This window comes from Epinephelus fuscoguttatus, linkage group LG21, assembly GCF_011397635.1.
Source record: "Epinephelus fuscoguttatus linkage group LG21, E.fuscoguttatus.final_Chr_v1".
NCBI lineage: Eukaryota > Metazoa > Chordata > Actinopteri > Perciformes > Serranidae > Epinephelus > Epinephelus fuscoguttatus.
In genome coordinates this window covers 23,378,695-23,397,553 of record NC_064772.1, presented here as the reverse complement: position 1 = coordinate 23,397,553, position 18,859 = coordinate 23,378,695, and the positions used below count along the sequence as shown (strand labels likewise).

At 43.0% G+C, this 18,859-nt stretch overlaps 1 protein-coding gene across 3 annotated transcripts in view; it reads left to right on the top strand.

Annotated features, from left to right (window-relative positions):
• sema5a (sema domain, seven thrombospondin repeats (type 1 and type 1-like), transmembrane domain (TM) and short cytoplasmic domain, (semaphorin) 5A) overlaps window positions 1–18,859 on the top strand; it is a 185,852-nt gene that overhangs the window by 110,799 nt on the left and 56,194 nt on the right. For all 3 annotated transcript variants that reach the window (XR_007448256.1, XM_049565099.1, XM_049565100.1), the window contains exons 10-13: window positions 5,009–5,213; window positions 11,734–11,941; window positions 13,798–13,915; window positions 18,331–18,512. Coding sequence is in view for 2 of the 3 variants with exons in the window: in XM_049565099.1 (XP_049421056.1) it covers window positions 5,009–5,213; window positions 11,734–11,941; window positions 13,798–13,915; window positions 18,331–18,512 (713 nt within the window). In the remaining variant the exon portion in view is untranslated. The remainder of the gene's footprint in view (window positions 1–5,008; window positions 5,214–11,733; window positions 11,942–13,797; window positions 13,916–18,330; window positions 18,513–18,859) is intronic.

The following is an 18,859-nucleotide window of genomic DNA, read 5'->3' as shown; positions in this document are numbered from 1 at the left end:
GAAAATCCCCCCATTTATTTGAACCTCACGGATTGATCCTGCTGGGGTTATTCAGGCTATGAGTCATGTTCATCGGGCGTTAGGAGCTAATACTGCCTCTGTGTTGTATAGGTTTTCTGTCACACTGTAATTGCTTACTGTACAAACGCAGTCATTGTTATGCTCCACATGTAGAAAATATGTTAAGTTTGAGCCTGAGCGATATTTCAAGTGCAGCAAACAAGAGTTGTTGGTTTTCTTTGCTTTCCTTTGAACGTTATGTATGACCATATGGAGTTGCCTGATATCGGACAAAATTGTCAACTCATCACACTCCGTTTCCATCTTCAGTCTGATATTGCTTTCACTTTTACCGATTTTCTGTTAGGAAGGATGATTTTGATTTTCCCGAACCAGTCAATGGAGACCAATGAATCATCCTGACTCTAATGCCATTTTAAGGGGCAGGTAATGTGCAGTGATGTGGGCGCTATGCCGGACCATCGTGGGGAAGAGGGAGCTGAGCTGGAAGGCGAAGCTTTCGATTTACTGGTCCTTCTACATCCCAACCCTCACCTATAGTCATAAGCTCTGGGTAGTGACCGAAAGAATGAGATCACGGATCCAGGAGGCCAAAATGAGCTTCGTCCACAGGGTGTCTGGGCTCAGCCTTAGAGATAGGATGAGGAGGTTGGACATCCAGAGGGAGCTTGGAGTAGAGCCACTGCTGCTTCACGTCGAGTCACTTGAGGTGGTTCAGGCATCTGATTAGGATGCCCCCAGCGTGCCTATTGTTAGAGGTGTTCTTGGCAAGTCCCACTGGTAGGAGGCCCTGGGGCAGACCCAGAACACACTGGAGGGGTTTTATATCTCATCTGGCCAGGGAACGCCTTGGGGTGCCCCAGGAGGAGTCGGAAAGTGTTGTTGGTTAGAGGGACATCTGGGGTGCTTTGCTTGGTCCACTCAGTGATTATCAGAAAGCTGTGACTTTGGTTACAACGCTAAATATATAAACATAAGTTGAAATGTGAGCTATATTTATGGCTTTACCTTGCTGTCAGACAGCCCTTTCCAACGGGGAACAGAAGCTTTTATCTTTGCACTCTTCAAAGCCACCAAATCCATTGTTTCATTTGTTTGTTATTGTTGACTTTGTGAACTGAACTAATGTGGAGTCCACAGTAGCATGTGAGTTTATATGTAGCAGCTACATCATGCAGAAATTTACCTCATGTCACATGGGAAAATCTTTTCAGAAGGACTTGGGTGGCATCTTGAGCTAAAACATACATACTTTGACCAAAATTTGGAATTTGGGTTAGAAAACATCAGGAACTCTACGGAAAAGCTACAGAAAGATATAAAAACAAAAGAAATGGAGCTGCCCTTTAAGGCCACACTGATGCACGCCATGCCAACATACTTGTTTTGCCAGGTTTTTAAGAGCTGGGCAGAGTGAGTGGAGTAAAACAAACTAAGAAGTTGGGCAATATAAAGAAGACATGTTGATAGCAGCATCTGTCTTGTCTATAGTGCTTGCCATTGTTGTTATTGCTCCTCACTTCTTGCACATCGCTTGAGGACGCTTGACAACAGCTTGAAAACAGTGATAGTCCCACCCCTGGTGCTAATTGGCTGATCGTTAGTCCCCCCACAGCGCTCATTGGTGGTTTTTGATTTTTAACCAAGAAACCACTGCTTCATGGACTGATGCCAGAAAATCAGTACGCTTGGTGGGGTGGATGGATTCCAATGTCTGGACCCAGGCAACATTTGGAGCCCAAACTGATAAAACATTATAATCAGATCTGACCGTGAGGCTGGAATTTTAAATGACCGGGGACGCATTTTAAACACGAGCCCATTTGGCTAAACCTGCTGTGATACTACCATATTTCTCAGAGGCACTTATCATCCTGGCAGAGCAGAGTGCCCTGATGATGAGCGGGACAGCTGAGTGTTGGATGGGCCCTCAGCCAAATGATGGTTCTGTCCCTCACCTTGACTGTACCGGGGAAATCACCACATCCGTCTCTCAGTACATTCACAGATGTCATAGACCCTCACTGGTCAGCGCCTAACTTTGTCTCACGGTGGCAAAAATACAATCATGCAGACACTGAGACACTTTGGGGTTCACTCACATGCAAGGACAGACCACAGAAGGAAACCTGAGACATATGTTATTTTACAGCCCTCACCACACACATACAGTACACACATGCTACAAGTTTTTCCCTGAAGCTGGAGTTACATTTGAGGCACATAAGCACATACACAGTGTTGCATTTTCCTGTCCTTCAGGGCTTTAATATCCCATCTCCTGATGTGGCGAGGGCACTGATCCGTTGCCCATCCCGGGGAAGCCCACCATGATTCTCATCTGTCAGCCCAGGGAAGGCCAGGGATTGATCTGTATAAAGCGTCCACGCTGTTGCTACTGTAGCTAGTCAGCAGGAACTAATCGCCACCCAAGGTCCAGTCTCAGCTTAGTATGCCGAGGCGGTGCATGGTTAGCCTGGAGCAAATCCGTGCAGTGCATCTGCGATACTATGTTCAAAACAAAAACAGTACCGGTCATGTGGGTTAGTGTAATTGTCAAGCATTGCTTATTTTTGTGTCCTCTGCTCTGTGCATTGGAGTAAGCCTATTCTTTGTGGATGGGGCCTCAATCCACAATCCTGACCCCAGTCAGGGACCTCTTTTACTGAGAAGGACATGCATGGTTAGCTTTACTCATCCAGCTCTGCCTCAGCTGGCCTGGCTTTGTGCCTCACTTGTCCCGTTGTGCTTGGTGGAAAAAAGGCTCCACATTCCCACCCTGAGCAGCATGAATATTGTCACTGTTCTGTGATTACAAGAATCCAGTGGGTTTCTAAATGGTTTCTTTACTCAGGGAAGTACAAGGTACATTAAATACACAAACTCAAAGTTCCAGTGTGAAGGATTTAGGGGGATATATTGGCAGAAATGGAATATAATGTAATACGTATGTTTTCCAAAGTGTATAATCACCTGAAAGAGTCATTGTGTTCTTGTTGCCTTAGAATGAGCCATTTATATCTACATAAGGAGCGGGTCCTTGTCCACAGAGATCGCCATGTTGCACCCCCATGTTTCTACAGTAGCCTGGAACAGACAAACTAAACACTGGCTCTAGATAGGTTCATTCATGTTGTCGCATTTTTGCGTCGGCCACTGTAGTAAGTAACCTCTTAGTGATGAGTTGTTTCAGAAAAACGTTTTTTTTTGTTTGTTTGTTTGTTTTTTTTATGTCAAACTAATCAGTTTTTTTACTGGTTTAAATCAGTGGTTTTATTTCTTTTGGAGAGAAATTCGGTTTGTGGTGAAAACCTCCTAAACGTCCGGATCAGGAAAAAGGTGAGGAACACATCAGCAGGTGCCGGGCTAGCCGCCCATCTGTGACGTGCTGTAAGAGAAACACTGATTTGTAACATGAAACTGCTTCATTCCCTGTTTTTACAGGTTTTAATCACATGGGGTCTCATTTATAAAACAATGCGTAGGATCCATACTAAAAATATACGCACAGACAAAAGCCAAAAATGGCGTGCGCCACAAAAATGTTGGACTGTTTCTACATTCTGGTTTCCACCTCGCCATCTGCGTCACCAGTTTCTCGTACCCAAAATGTTCCAAAGCATGGGTGAAAGTTTCTTCCACCAAGTCTCTTTTTATAGATCACAACTTTTGCGTGGGAAGTGGCGCACGCCTCTTTCAGGCCTTGTTTTGTGGGTACGCAGTGTTTAGAAATGAGACCCCTGGAAGAGACCTTTGCAAATAATTCGACTCCCAGTAGAAACCTCCTGAACAATGAATACTGAAGGAATTCTAGCCAGGAGGAGTTTCAGCTAGTTGCACTCTGTAATCCTCACCACTAGATGCCACTCATCCCCCACAACAAAAAACACACTAGACCTTTAATCCCTCACAGTTTATTTTGAAAAATCAAAACACCTGGAGGTACATGGCTGTCAGTGGACAGCTTCGAAAACATATGCTGTATATTTTTAGTTTTTAATATGCTATCAGTGCTACAGCTGGTCGTGATAGTAGAGCCTGCCTCTTATAGCAGTATGTATAATGCTGGTTGAAAAGCAGTTTTTCTAAATACCAAAGATTAATTATTGTTTTGTCTCCCCATGAAAAAAGAAATTAACATATTCTTGATAAAGTCCCACAAAAATATGAAATATACTTCTGACTCTAATATTTCCCTCTTTTAACTCCCATTTGGAGACACTTCACTTTATTGAACTCCTTTCAATAAATGAAGTCTGGGAAATATCTTACATATGAGATATTTCACATTATCACCGAGTGCTGCGGCACTGCTTTGGTAGGAAAACTACTGGGGCAGGATGAGAAATTAGAGTCAACAATACCTGATAAAACCAAATTAATATGTGATGATGCAATCTACCTATTTATATGAGATACCTCTGTTATTGCAACTGAGCTGTTTTCCAGGCAGGTCCTAATATTTTGGCTGCAAGTCATCTTGATACTTTGTCATTTGTTTGAAAGGTATAGCAGTATTTAGAGAATGCATTTTTTCCTTTTAATATTATGAATAGCAACATCGAAGCTCTGAAGATGAAAACATTCTTCGCTTATTTTTTGGGATAAAGAAAAATGAGCAGTCAGAGACATTACTAATAGTACCAACAAAACTCACCAGCAATATATATGCATATGAGGAAAAATCTAATAAAAGAGCTAAGTACTTGCTCAGTCAAACATTCATTCAGTCGTCTTCCATCAGCCGCGGTGTATTGACTACAAAGCCTTAAGGTTGTGAGGATAGCGAACCATCACAACGAGGCGGCAATCGACTTTAAAGTCTTGTTCATTTAATCATTCAATCCCTCTCTTTTCTCATCTCTGGTGGTACTTCTGGACAAAAATCTTAAGCATATTAACGTAGCTTTTCATCCCCAAAGAGCTCGGAGCTTTTATTAATGTAGTCAGTCAATCTTTTCCCTCTCTGTCCTCCCCACCTCCACAGTGCGGCACCATCGACTCTGGCTCCTACGTGAACCTGACTGAGAGAAACCTGCAGGATGCTCAGAAGTTTCTGCTGATGCACGAGGTGGTCCAACCCGTGGTTCCTGTGCCCTACTTCATGGAGGACAATGTGCGCTTCACTCATGTGGCGGTGGATGTGGTGCAGGGGAAAGACATGCTGTTCCACATCATTTATTTGGCAACTGGTAGGTTCTTGGCACTTCGTGTTTAAATTTTTCACAGATTTAACATGGGATGTCACATACTTCTGAGCACCAATCAGGATTTAGCAATACTGTATTCAAAATGCAAAGACAGTGGAGGGGTCGTTTGCCTTTGTTGCCAGCACTGTCAGTCAAATCTGATGAGATCACACCCACACGGTGTTTGAGCAGCAAATTATCATAGATTAGCATTTTTGGAGTGTTACACTCTTAATAAATATCATCTAACATATCTTTCCAAATTTAAGCTTTGAGAAGTATTTCACTGCTGGAAAGATGGTCTTTTATTAAAACTGGGCATTTGGTTTTGCTCAAGAGGTAGAAAACCTGCAACTACAGGATTATCGTGCACCACACTGGACTAACAAGTGCTCCTGCTAGTGGGTGATGCAACGTGAGCTTGGCCGTTTTTCCAAAGGAAACAATATGTCAGCCAGCTGCTAACAAATGACCTTGAATTACAGTTAAACGCTAAGCAAAAATATGTAGATTATCTTTAGATTTAGACAGCACAGTTTTTTTTTTACTTTTACAGGGTCAAGTTGTGTTACATAACACATAACAGTGTGCATCTCTCCTCTCTCACACTCTCTGCACAGTTCCTCCCCACTCACTCACTCACTCACAAGTTCTCCATCGACACTCAAAGAGACACAGAGCTGCTCCTCTGTTTCATCTGTCTGTTAATTAGTCTACAGTAAGACATTGGTCTATATGTTGCACGTGCTACGCTAAATCAGTCTGTGATGAATGAAGTTACCGCAGTAGGACACATACAATACTCTCTGCCTTTTTCACTCTCACTTTTGGCCACACAGAGTGAAGCCTTGCCACACCGATTTGCGTTTCCAATAGCAGTTTAGACGTGCCGTGCCACGCCAAGCTGCGCCAGAGATGGACCTTCTCTGGAATAGGTCCAAAAGCCGGACTGCCTGCCCGCAAGCGGGTAGAGGTGACGTCTCGCCGACTGCAGCCAGACAACCCTTAAAGGGATAGTGCACCCAAAAATGAAAATCATCTATCTACTTACCCATATGCCGAGGGAGGCTTTGGTGAAGTTGTAGAGTCCTCACAACACTTGCGGAGATTCAAGGGGGGAGTGGGTAACAGCACAACTCCACCTAATGCAGGCTGACGGCGCAGTTAGAGGCAGTTAGAGCTACAGGCAACAATGAGGCTAAAAACAGAGTTCAGATGACGTTTTTCTTCAGGACACTACAGACGAGCAGTATGGAGATATTTTGTGGTTTCAGTTATGTGTTTATGGACATTTTAATCTGGGGCGCCATCAGCCTGCATTAGGTGGAGTTGTGTTGCTACCTCCACTCCCCTGGGATCTCCGCAAGGGATGTGAGGACTCTAAAACTTCACCAGAGCCTCCCTCGGCATGAGGGTGAGTAGATAATGGCTGAATTTTCATTTTTGGGTGCACTATCCCTTTAAAGCGCCCCTTCTCCTCCACAAACAAGCTATGTGTGTTGAGTGACTCTATTCACCTCTGTCTGCAGGAGACCAGAGGGAAAGACGTTTTTAAAAGTTTGCACCTTGCAACTGAACATGTAGCCCATTACATAGAAATTACCTATATCAATTTTTGTCCATATCACCCAGCCCTACGAAATAGGCAACGCAGTAACAGAATCTTTGTTCATATTTGATCAGCACTGCCTAGTTTTACTGTTTGATCTTGTTTTTTTCAGCTTCCATTTTTACAATACAGGAAAATATAAAGTGCCTCCTTTTTGTTCACAAATTCTTGTATTACAGCCAAACAGATGGACAGAGATATTACTCTGTAGACATAGAAAAGAATACCTAGAAATAGGCAACATGGTATCAGATGCCAGGATTAAATTTGATTAGTATTGCCTAGTTTTGAGTTTGGTCTGCCTTTGAAGGAGAAAGACAGCGACAGAGGCGGCTCTCTCTTGATCTGATTCAAACTCTTTATGTCGATGGTGCAGACGTACAAAAATGTGGAAGAGCAATCTATAGTTCAAGCAGCAACCTTAAGCTGGTGAAAATTTGAGTTGAGAGATGAGCAGGGAGATCTGGGTGCTGGTAACACAGGGGGACATTTACTGCAGTCCATTTACACGTAATACCCTACGTTGTAATGATACAGAGCTGGCTGAAAATTCACAAAGTGTCACTTTAATTATTGCTTATATTGTCATGAATATTCATTGTTTTTGATAAATACTTAACAAGTTTTTAGTGGCTTTAAACCTTTTGAAGTGCAGTCTCTGCACCTAAATAAAGGGCCTATAAGAGGAACAATAAAACTATAGATGTATCTTCTGACGAGGCATCAAAGCTTCGTCTTCCAACCCAAGTTTGATCATTCTCTCCCTCCATAAGTCCTCCATATGCACTGACAGAACACACACCACACATCACTCCCATGCAGTCCCTCACCAGGAGAACGTAGACACCATGCAACAGCCCACAGTCATGTGTCAAAAGCAAACAGACGGGTAATTAATAACATCCGTACAGCTCTGATTTAACCCTTACAGTTATCCCTGTCTGAACTGCATGGCACCACCTGCTTATCAGTTGACTGTTTGATCACACTGGTGTGACAATATGCGATCTGAGACTTGGCAAAGTGCTGAAAACAGTATCAGCGAGACACCACGGGCGTTTGGTGTCTGTTCTGTATTATGATACAACATAATATGGATTATGAACCGATGCACTGAACAGAATTGAACGTAGTGACCCACTTCACTGTGCTAATGTACCATAGCCCCACTGGGAAATGTCAACACGATCTTCCTGTTGTTAGTCTGTGTTATTTTAGGATATCACACATGCAAGCACACACTGTCTTTCTCACACACACACACACACACACACACACACAAAACCTGTTCCAGTTCACTGGCTCTATGCTTGGCATCTCCCTCAAAAACTCCCCTCTCATTGTTTGCATGGGGCTGTGATCAATGTAGCGTCGGACCAGAGCTGCCCACACTGCAAGTTCCCCAGACACTAACCAGACGCTAATGAAAACATCTGAAACCCTGCCAAGGCCATTGGGTAGCGCACATACTGTACCTAATCACATGCTATTATTAACGCTTAAACGCACCATGCTGATTGGGGCCATTGTGGAAAACCTGATGGCTCCAACTGGGAGTCCAGCGACGTCAAGGTGTAGGGTTCTTTTATTCAAACATGTGGCTTGCAGCAAATTTTCCCCTTCCTTGTTATTCAGCCCTCATTAGCAATTTCAGCCCTGCAGCAGCATTTTCCCTCCTGCAGTTAACGTGAACAGAATTCAGTTTAATGCAAAAAAAATTCCTGGAAGTTCTTGTTTCACCAAAGTACAAGTGCAGTTGTGGGGCGGAGAGTTAGTGAAGATTTGTGCCTTGAGAGAAAAAACAAATTACTTATTACATTTCATTGAAAACGTAATTAAATTAGTAATTATTCCAACACATGTAGGATTAGAAAAGGAGATATTATAGGATAAGATGAGGCTGTTTTGTGTTGCAGCAGCACAAAGACAGAGATTTACGACTAAAAAGAGAAACAATTATAGAATAAACATAATAATGTAATGTAATATTGAATTTTCATGTTGGCGTAATGTGATACCAATGACTACATGGTTAAACAAGCATCCAGACTACACTTTAGAGGCGAGCATCAGTATCTATGGTAACGTTAGCCATGCTTAGCGCACATCTTTCCAGAGGTCTTGTCCTCATAGTGAAGCTTCAGGGCTCACACACTCTCAAACTGTGAACAAAACCAGGTGATTCTTGAATATAGCTGACCAGTGGCTAACATTAGCAAGCTAGCTAAGAATCCCATTGTGTAATTAAGACAACTTGCAAGTCACCAGGAGCCTCTTGTGGCAGTGGCTTGTAGTTTTGGGCCATGCTAGCACTTCCCGAACCAGTCTAAATGCACACCTAAACCCAAACTGATACCAGCTCCCTATCAAATCAGCAGACAAGTGGATCCCCAAATTGTCAACGTAGTGACCTTGAAATAGTAATGTTTTTCTGCCTGACACTGCTTTGGACAATATTTTAAGGGACAGTTCACCCCAAAATCAAAAATACATGTGTTCACTCCTACCTGTGGTGCTATTTAACAGTCTTAACTGTTTTGCTGTGGGTTGCAGAGTGCTGGAGATATTTAATGATGAGATGTCTGCCTCATCATACTCACAAAAACACCAGTTCCTTATTTTGGAGAGAATTCACTTGGAAATAAACATGAGCTACTTCTTGACCCCAGAGACGATCTGAAAATATAAGAGACCAGTGTAGGAGGAACTGTGGAGAAAATCATGCAAACTATTTACATATTTCCTACTCATGTAAAGTGTTTACATTGATTGAAGAGATTTTTTTAAAAAAAAAAACAAAAAACAAAAAAACCCTCCGTATTTAAAAGCAGAGCATGGTATTTTGGGTAAACCTCAACTACTCTTAGTCAAGATGAAAAATACCTATTCAGAATCTTGAGAATCACAGCACTGAAACAGATAACCAAAGGGTGGAAAAAACTAACCCCACAGATTTAATAACATGGGAAAGTATAATTCAGGAAGTAAAATTCATGGAGAAAGTGACTTAAGTGTTTGAGAAAACGTGGCTTATGGAAGATGGGAGACTGTAACTGCACTGCCATCAGTGTGTAAAATGTGTACAGTGTGTGAGCTATTAGAACTTATTAGTTATTATCTTCGACCAGTAGTTAGCCCACATCTCTTCAACTGTTAGTTTTTTTCTCCCTGTTTTTCTCCATCGTTATTATACTGTGAATGTATTGGTTGTATTTTATCTTTTATATTTTTCTTTATTTTCCCTTTAACTCTGACCGAACATTTTCTTTGTAATGAGTTGTAAACTAAAACGCAAATATGCTGTATATATGAAATGGCTTGAAAAAATAAAGTATAAAAACGGAACTACATCCCTCTAACCGTACCACTGTGCAGAAGGAAACGTACATCTACTCATGGGCGAGAGGCTTGTACCTGTGAGCTTGAGATGTTCGTTCAGTGTATCCTTGTAGAACACTTTGTACGATATCTACGTAAATGCACACGGGTCATATGAAATCATATGAAGTAGCGCCCTGTGAATGATGTTACACCCTTAAAGGAAATTTACGTAGTTAACATAAAGTTATGAAGGTCAGGTTTAGGCAAGTGAAGTTACTGTGGTTAGGTTAAGAAACAAAATAAACATGGTGAGAACCTAACTAATGACTGAAACTTACTTACAGTTCACACGGTCTCCTGGGGAAAGTTGCGGGGAAAGTCCTGTGTTTTGTGACCCATCCACCGCCCCAACCTGCCTCCTAATTAGTCTGCTCGGGACTGCTTCCGTCTTCACTCTTGTCATATTGGTCACATGATTGCAGGCTTTCAAAATATGTGGGTTCTGCACGAATTACTGGCTAATCATTAAGTGGGATGTTAACGAATTTTGGTGCCAAGTTCAGCCTGAAACATTGGTGGCAGTATAGCTCAGTGGTGCCAGGTGAGCAACCAGTAGATGCACACTTCCTTTTGCATGGTGATCCGGTTGGTGAGTGTAGGTCAGTCGAAAGAAAGTAGTTCCTACGTGAAGCTGCTCACAACAAGGTCTATGGATTATCTTGGGTGATCCAAGACATAGCTGTTGAGTTTTAAATCTATTTTTTTGGCGCTTTGAGCACCACAAGCTGAGTGCCATCTAGTTATATTATATTCTGGAGAAGGCAGACACCCCCACGGCTGATACCTCCAACACTTGACACCTCACACCAAAACAATATAGATTGATTAATAGCACTACAGGTAAGAGGAAAAATATGTACCTTGGATTTTAGGGTGAACTTACCCTTTACAGTAACTTTTACAATCCTTACTTTGAAACTATGTATTAGCAATTCACCCTTCTTCCCTCGGCATCACTGTGCACCTAATTACTTTTTCTTCACCCAGGGGATTGCATGTATAATAGATGATGTTTGTTTTAGCTCTCCCAAAAGAAAAGTGCCTGCAACTTCATCTCACGGGGCCTACCTTACATAAAATAAAGGTCGAGACAATGACACGGGTTTCCACTCTTTTCTCTCTCACAACTACAAAGCGGTTCCTTCCCTTGGAATATCCCCTCAAAGAAAAGTAGGCCAAAAATCATGTATTCAGGTGCCATACAAGACCAATTCCCGGGTTGCATCAACAGCACTGCATGTTGATGGCGCAACCAAGCTTGGCACACCAGCCGCCACCAGTCTTCTTGACAGTGTTATTTCAGAGCCTCTCTGTTAGGATGTGATTGTTGTGTAGTTCACACTGAGTTCACGTTGGCTCGTGTGCAGTTTTCTTCCAAGATATATATATTTGTTGTTCTTCCCTCATCAAACTCTGCTGTTCTTACCCTGCCTCTCCTTTCTTTCCACTACTTCACCTTCTCTCGTGCAGATGAACAGCCGCCTTCCTCTTTGTGACCAAATCCTCTCTTTCCCCGCTCTCTTTCTCTTCCAGATTACGGTACTATCAGAAAAGTGCTCTCCCCTCTCAATCAGTCCACGGGGAGCTGCCTATTGGAGGAGATCGAGCTGTTCCCACCCAGGAAGAGGCAGCCGATCCGAAGCCTGCTGATCCTGCACAGCCGCAGCGAGCTTTATGTGGGTGTACGAGACCAGGTCATCAAGATCCCGCTTAAGAGATGCAGCTACCACAAGAGCAGAGAGTGAGTACAGGCACAAGCGGGCGTTGGTAATCTCAGTGGAAACTGTCAAAAGCAAATATGTACACATAGAAGTTTTGAAGCTCTCTCTTTCATAAGATGCTCTTTATCTTGGAGGGCCAGGCCTGTGTGTTGGTCAGGGCCCTATGCTGAGATTTAAAACCCTTTAAATCAGCTTTTGTCTGAGCCACTAGAGGTGCCCAGGGCTGCCCTCTGTCTGTCTCACTGTCTCCCTCTCATCATCGAACCGTGCGTTTTCCTGCCTCACGCGCATGGCTCTGTTGCAGCCGTGTGCGCGCGCGCGCGTGTGTGTGTTTAGCAGATATATTGAGTTTCTGTCCGTCTAGAAGACGCTCCATCAAGGCATAAATATTGGCAAAGAAAAACCCGAGACAGAGACCGGGGTGTGAAGACTCACCACAAGATTGGGATCCCATCCATCATCGCACGTAGCAAAAAGGAATCACACCTGCATTCCTTATCTGTCGCACAATGAGCTGTTATTGGAATGCACAGAGGAGTTAAGGCTTCGCATTACAGCTGTGGCTCTGTGATATATGCTGCAGCCATTACGGCACTTCATCACCTCTTTTGCGGTTTTACTTTTTTTTTGTTGTTTTGTTTTTAAGAGCGTGGGAGAGTCGGAACAAACAAAACAGATAAAAGAAATAAAAAGCATGAACACAGACTGGCAGCTACGGTACAGGGGGAGTTACTGGGTTCATCACTGACATTTCTTTGAGGTGTACTTGACTGAAATATTAGAAGGCTGCCTCTCTGTTTGGATGTGTGTGTGTGCTGCGTGGTTCACTGATGGGTGGTGTACAATCAGCAAGGCCCTCAAGGCCCTCTGAAAGACAGGTATTATCTTGTTCCCTATCCCTTTCATTTGCTGCTGCCGTCACCCCTGGTATCCTTGTCCGTACACATGCAGCCTGTCACTCTCTGCGTTTTTTGTTAGCCACCCAGACGTTACGTCAGCCACCCTCTGTGTGTGTGCGCGAGCGAGCACAAGCGTTTGCCTTTCTGCATTTTCACACGGACGGATGCATATGATCTCGTGCCCTTGCACTAGTTTGTGTGTCTGCGCTTCATTGTTATGAAACCCACGGACAACTTTGGTTACATATCACCAGGGGCATGTCAGGCGCCGTTGACGCTTGTGGCACGGAGATATGTCATTGTGCTGTCACCGCAGACTTGTATTTGCATGAAAAGAGTAACATCAGGCTTTTTATTGCGCTCAATAAAGTACCTGAAGCAGATACGGCAAAGACAGATCCTGCTATCTTTGCCACAGTATCCTCACAGTGAATATTTGTTGGGCTGATAAGCTGTTTGAGTCAGAATGCGCGCGCGCGTGTGTGTGTACGCGGACATGAAACTATAATCCCGGTGCTTGGCTGGAGATTACCTGAGAAATCAGTCAGCACATTGTGTTAAGACGTAATTTTAGGATGCTGATGCAATGTAAGCATTGTAGAGCATCGCAATACTCTTATTAACATTTTCCCCCTGCCTTGCTTATCTCTCCCCTCTTCTCTGTCACTTGACAAGCGTCTCCTCTTCCTCTCCTCTATGTTAATTTGCTTTGCACTTCTACACCTCTACACAATCTCTTCCCTGCTGTTTCACCAGCTCTCCTTTGCCACTTCTTTCTCCCCATCTTATCGCTCCCATTTCATATTTTTCCATCTATCATTTCTCACGCCGCCTTATCTCCCAGCTTCCCCCATGATCTGCCTTCTTTGTCTCAACCTGATGTTAGATTTCATGTCCTGTCACAAAGCAGAGTGCTCTGTGCTCGCATGTGACTGGTTATTAAAAGCCCATTAAAGTGAACTTTATTGTCCTTCCAGAGCCTGTGTGGGAGCCAGGGACCCGTACTGTGGCTGGGACCTGTTATTGAAGAAATGCACCACGCTGGAGGAGAGTGTCAGGATGAGCCAATGGGAGCAGAGCATCTCAAAATGTCCCGTGAGTATCAAAGCACCGCTGCTTCATTTGTTCGTACGTCACTGCTGCAGTTGACTCGCTTGTTACTTTCTTCCTTTGCTGCCTTTACTTTAGAAGTTATTTTGAAAACACAATTATCCTTACCCGCCCTCCGTGGTCGCTCTCCTCTCCACATGAATGTAATACTAACATTCATAGTTGCTCCTCTCCTTTGAGCGCCACAGCCTGCTCTGTATTCTCTCCATACGCTCACAACTTACAAGCAACATCCCCTAAAACCAGCTGGAGAAACATACATCTTCGCCAAAGAAAAGCATCTTGGGACTGAGCAACTTGACTTGAAGGGAGCGACGTGTACCGCGGGAATGATCCAGAGCGCTGCCTCAATCATTCACCTCTGACTGCTTGTTCATTAGAAAAACAGCTCTTCCATTTATTTTAACGTGAACCAAATTTGGGAGCAGTATTAGGGGGGCGGTAAGCCTATCAATTCCAGCAAAGCGCTGCCTCTTTTTTTTTTTTTTTTTTTTTAAGCGTTTCACAGACATCATTTTCAAGCCAGTCACAGCGGAGAGTGCTGTGTGCTTCCGTGCCCTTTTATGTGGCTTCATGTTCAGAGAAATATTTGGCAGTCAAGCCACTGAGCACCCAGTGGCATCTGTCAGCAGAGCTGTGGCAGAAACTTGGCTAACAGTGCATTCTCATATGCATTCAGATATACAGTACACACGGACACACAATCATGCATGCATATGCATATGCAGGCACACACGTTAGAATTTCGCCAGTCACCACCGGCTGCAACTCAACATTTTTTCTCATGCTGGAGGCTAAAGCTAATCAGAGTCTTTCTGGAGGCATTACTACATCAAACATAGTCATACTTTCATTTAAGCCATCTCACCCTGAATCTAGTTACCTTATGCCGGCCATAAACAAAACTACTTTTCAAGAGATTTTACTGTCGCTGTGTCAGAATAAAATCATGAAAGTTTTACCTGAGTTGATGCATGCTCCTGTGATCTCTATTCCTTGGCGTAAAGTGGTGATAAAACTCTGTCTGAGCTGCCTTAAATCAGCCTTTTTCTCTCGTCTTGATGTTACCGCGAAATCAAACATGTTTAATTTTTTTAATTTTTAATTTATTATCTTGGTTCATGAACATACTACTGTTCCCTCCAGCACCAAACTAAAAACAGCAAACTAGGTGGACATTAAACATGGAGGGGACTCGGTGAAGGCAAGAACATGTGCAAGTCTGTGATCTCTTGGATTCTGGAAAAGCAGGAAATCCTCATTTATGAAACAGTTTGCCTCTCATTCCCACAGTCTCCTCCGACTACAATAGCACAGCTACCCTACAGAGCTGGTAGTGAGTTAAGGTAACAGTATCCACATGTAAAGTTTGTCTGCATATGCAGTTTATCTTTATGGGTTATATTGGTGCCAAATTGACAGTACAAGGAATTGTTAATATGCAGTGTTGGGCACTACAAATGGCGCTGTTACTAACTTAACTGCATCTCTCAGTAGCATGGTGGTAACGTCACTACTTCTTCGTCAAATAGCTTTTCAGTAAATAAAAGAAAGGATAATAAAACTGAGGATAAGTAATGTGATTGGCGCCAGCGCCACACTGAGGCATTTAGACGAGGGGAAGCACTTCCACGTGACATCACACACTAATCTTTCAGTTTATTCTGCTTGCTGCTTCGCTATTGAAGTAATCCTGGCAAGACCCACCCTACTCTGCCTCTGACTGGCTACACTGCACTTGTTGATGCATCTGTCACGTGTCTTGCCCATAGACTGTATTTGTTGAGTGGATTTGCAGTAGACAGCAGCGAAACAGACACAACAAGGGCAAAGAAAAGAGCTGAGAGACAGATAACAGTGTTAAGAAGGAAGGGAGGAGAGAAAGATTTTTTTTTTCAGGACATGTTCCTATTCTGATTCTGATGAATAGTGAAAATCCCAAGTCTTTGCAAAATCTTTGTCTGTGACTAAAAACTCATATTGTTTATACATGTTAGAAGGTCTCAGATTTTAGTCTTTAAAAAGTTTTTCTTTAACTCTTCTAGTGTATGGTAGGTGTTAGCTGTTCTGCTGCTTATAGTACAAATTTTAAAGGAATAGTTTAACATTTTGGGAAAATGCTTATTCATTCTGTCGCCAAAATTTAGACGAGATCGATACCACTCTCATGTCTGTATGGTAAATATGAAGCTGGAGCTAGGAGACAGTTAGCTTAACGCTAATGCTTAGTTCAGCTACGGCCAATTTAGAGTCACCACTTAACCTGCATGTCTTTGGACTGTGGGAGGAAGCTGGAGTACCCAGAGAAAACCCACGCTGACACAGGGAGAACATGCAAACTCTGCACAGAAGGGCTACCTCCTGGGATCGAAACAGGAACCCTCTTGCTGTGAGGCAACGGTGCTAACCACTGCATCTCTGTGCCACCTGGCCGGGAAGTCACTGCTCATAAAAAATTTCCCATAAAACTCTTAATTTTTACTCTTGTACGGAGTAAAGAAACAATATATTCAGCTTCAGAGGTGCTTGTGGGTGTTTCACACTGCTGTCCAGTCGTGCTAAGCTAAGCTAACTGTCTCAAAGGTATCACTTTAAGGATTAAATCAAAGATAATGTCCATATTTTCAGCAGCAGTGAAGCCACAAACTTTAGTTTTGATGTATTTTCATTTAGCCACATACCACTGCCCACACCAGTAATGGAATATGTATTTACTCACTTAACCTTGGTCTAACCAGGTCCAATACATTTAGAGCGAGCATGAATTAACTCTGGCAGTAATAACTTTGTATGCTGACAGAGAAATATGGCTTTACAATAGATCGTGTGAAGCCAGGCCAGAAGGGGAGAATTGTCTGCTCGCAGCGACTCAATGCCAAACCGTGAAAACTGAAAAACAAGAAGCAGTCTTTGTATCACAGTTTTTCTTTCACTCCCTATGAGTCCATTAACAGTTTTGGAAATGGCTAAACTGGCTGAATGTCTGCTCCGTTGCTTTCTCCTGCAAAGTGGCAGCGTGGAGCTGGAGGCCAGTTCAGGTTCTGCACGCTCAGTGGTGTTGTGTAGGCAGAGGCAGGAGTTATGCTTTACCAACTTATTCACAAACGCCATCTGGCACCACAGCTTCACGTCTATATGAAAACAAGCAGAAATTAGTCTCCCTGTAGTTTTAGGGAAGGTGCGAGTCTGTATGTTTCCACTCACAAAAAATGGAAATTTGTGCTCAGTAAATGTTTTTGTGAGGAGCCCACTTTGCCGAAAACTAATTTTAATCAACCCCCACTCCAAAAACATGATGTTACAGTATTCTTTAGAATAAAAAAGGAGACAGCTGTTGTAATTTCAGCTTGTGAAAGAGAAATTACTTTTACTCTTACAAGACGCATTAAACATGAGTGCTTTTCATCATCCTTCAGACTTGATCTATCATCCTGTGTCTGGTCTCCTTTCATTTCTGTGTTCCTATTTTTATGAAACAAATTACCAATGTACTTTTCTCAGCAGGAAAAAGAATCCTTTATGTGTTTTTGTATATTTTTGTTCAGCTTTTAGGGGCAAATACACAGCATAGAATAGATGTTGTATACATGTGCTATATGATTTATAGCCCCAGCTGTAAATGATTGGTGAAAGAAATGCGATATTGTCTGCCTCTTTCTAGTTGTTTGCTTTCTAGGCAGCGCGTTGATGCAAATGTTGTCTGTCTTAGCCAAGCGTCCCCCATTTAGGCACGCGGCAGAGTTCAATTACCACAAAGAGCGCGGGGCAGATGTTATTTCTGCTTCTGCCAAAGCAGCTGATGATCACACTCCCTTTTCTCCGTGTATGAAAGAGCTCTTTGCATTTTTAAATCACCCTGAAATGTAGCAGCGACATGGCTCATATCATCTGCAGCGCTGGATCTCACACCGGTGCGTTTTTGCATTTAGCTCGTGTGCTCAGGACATCACTCGTAATTCATAGCTCCTGTAATATCTGAGCCTTCCTGTTTCATTGTGTTTTGCTTTAGATGTCTATTTATGCTGCCACTTTTATTTCCTCATATTTCTGTCTTTTGAATGTGTCCATTCACGGCTTTGATTTGCCTTTCTGAATCTCTCTCTTTTGCCGTTTTGGAATCTCATCATATCCAGAGACAATTTCCATATATCTTCCTCGTGTTTACAGCACATTTTTGTCCGTATAACTGCACAATTTTGGATGTGCTGTATGTGATGTAATGCCGTTATTTTTGCATCTATCTGAGGAAAATTGATTTCTGTTTGCATCCACCGTAGCCGTGGGCTGTGTCTCCCGGAGCAATACATCCCTGAGAGCATCAGTGTAATGCAATGACCAGTTTCTCAGAAAAGCCATTAACTCTCAAATGTTTTATTTTTGGCCCTTTTCATCACTAACAGATCCGTAATGTGACTGTTGATGGAGGCTTTGGCGCCTGGTCAGGCTGGTCCATGTGTAGTCATAACGACGGAGGCAGCGCCGGGTCCTGCCTGTGTCGCACACGCGCCTGTGATAGCCCCGCCCCTCAGTGTGGTGGCCAGCATTGCTACGGCATCAGCGTGGAGGTCGCCAACTGCTCCAGGTACACTCTTTGTTGATACACTAGCTCATGTCTGTAAATCTTTGATCTCTTTGTCTCCAGTCGATGAATATGTATGCACCTATCTCCATAACAGAGAGGGTGACAAAGAGGTAAGGGGATAAGTGTAAAAAATATTATTAATTAATTTCCTGTATCCTCACACCTCCTCAGTAATCCATACACAATAAATTGTTTCCTTTTCAGTTTGGGTTAAAAGGTGTTGATTGGCTGTTGTTATTTTCACCCTCTCAGCTTTCTTATAACTGATTTTATTAACACTCACAGAGTTCAAATTAACTGAGATGGTGCCACTTACATGAAAGATAAGTGTTAGTTGATGATGAGGC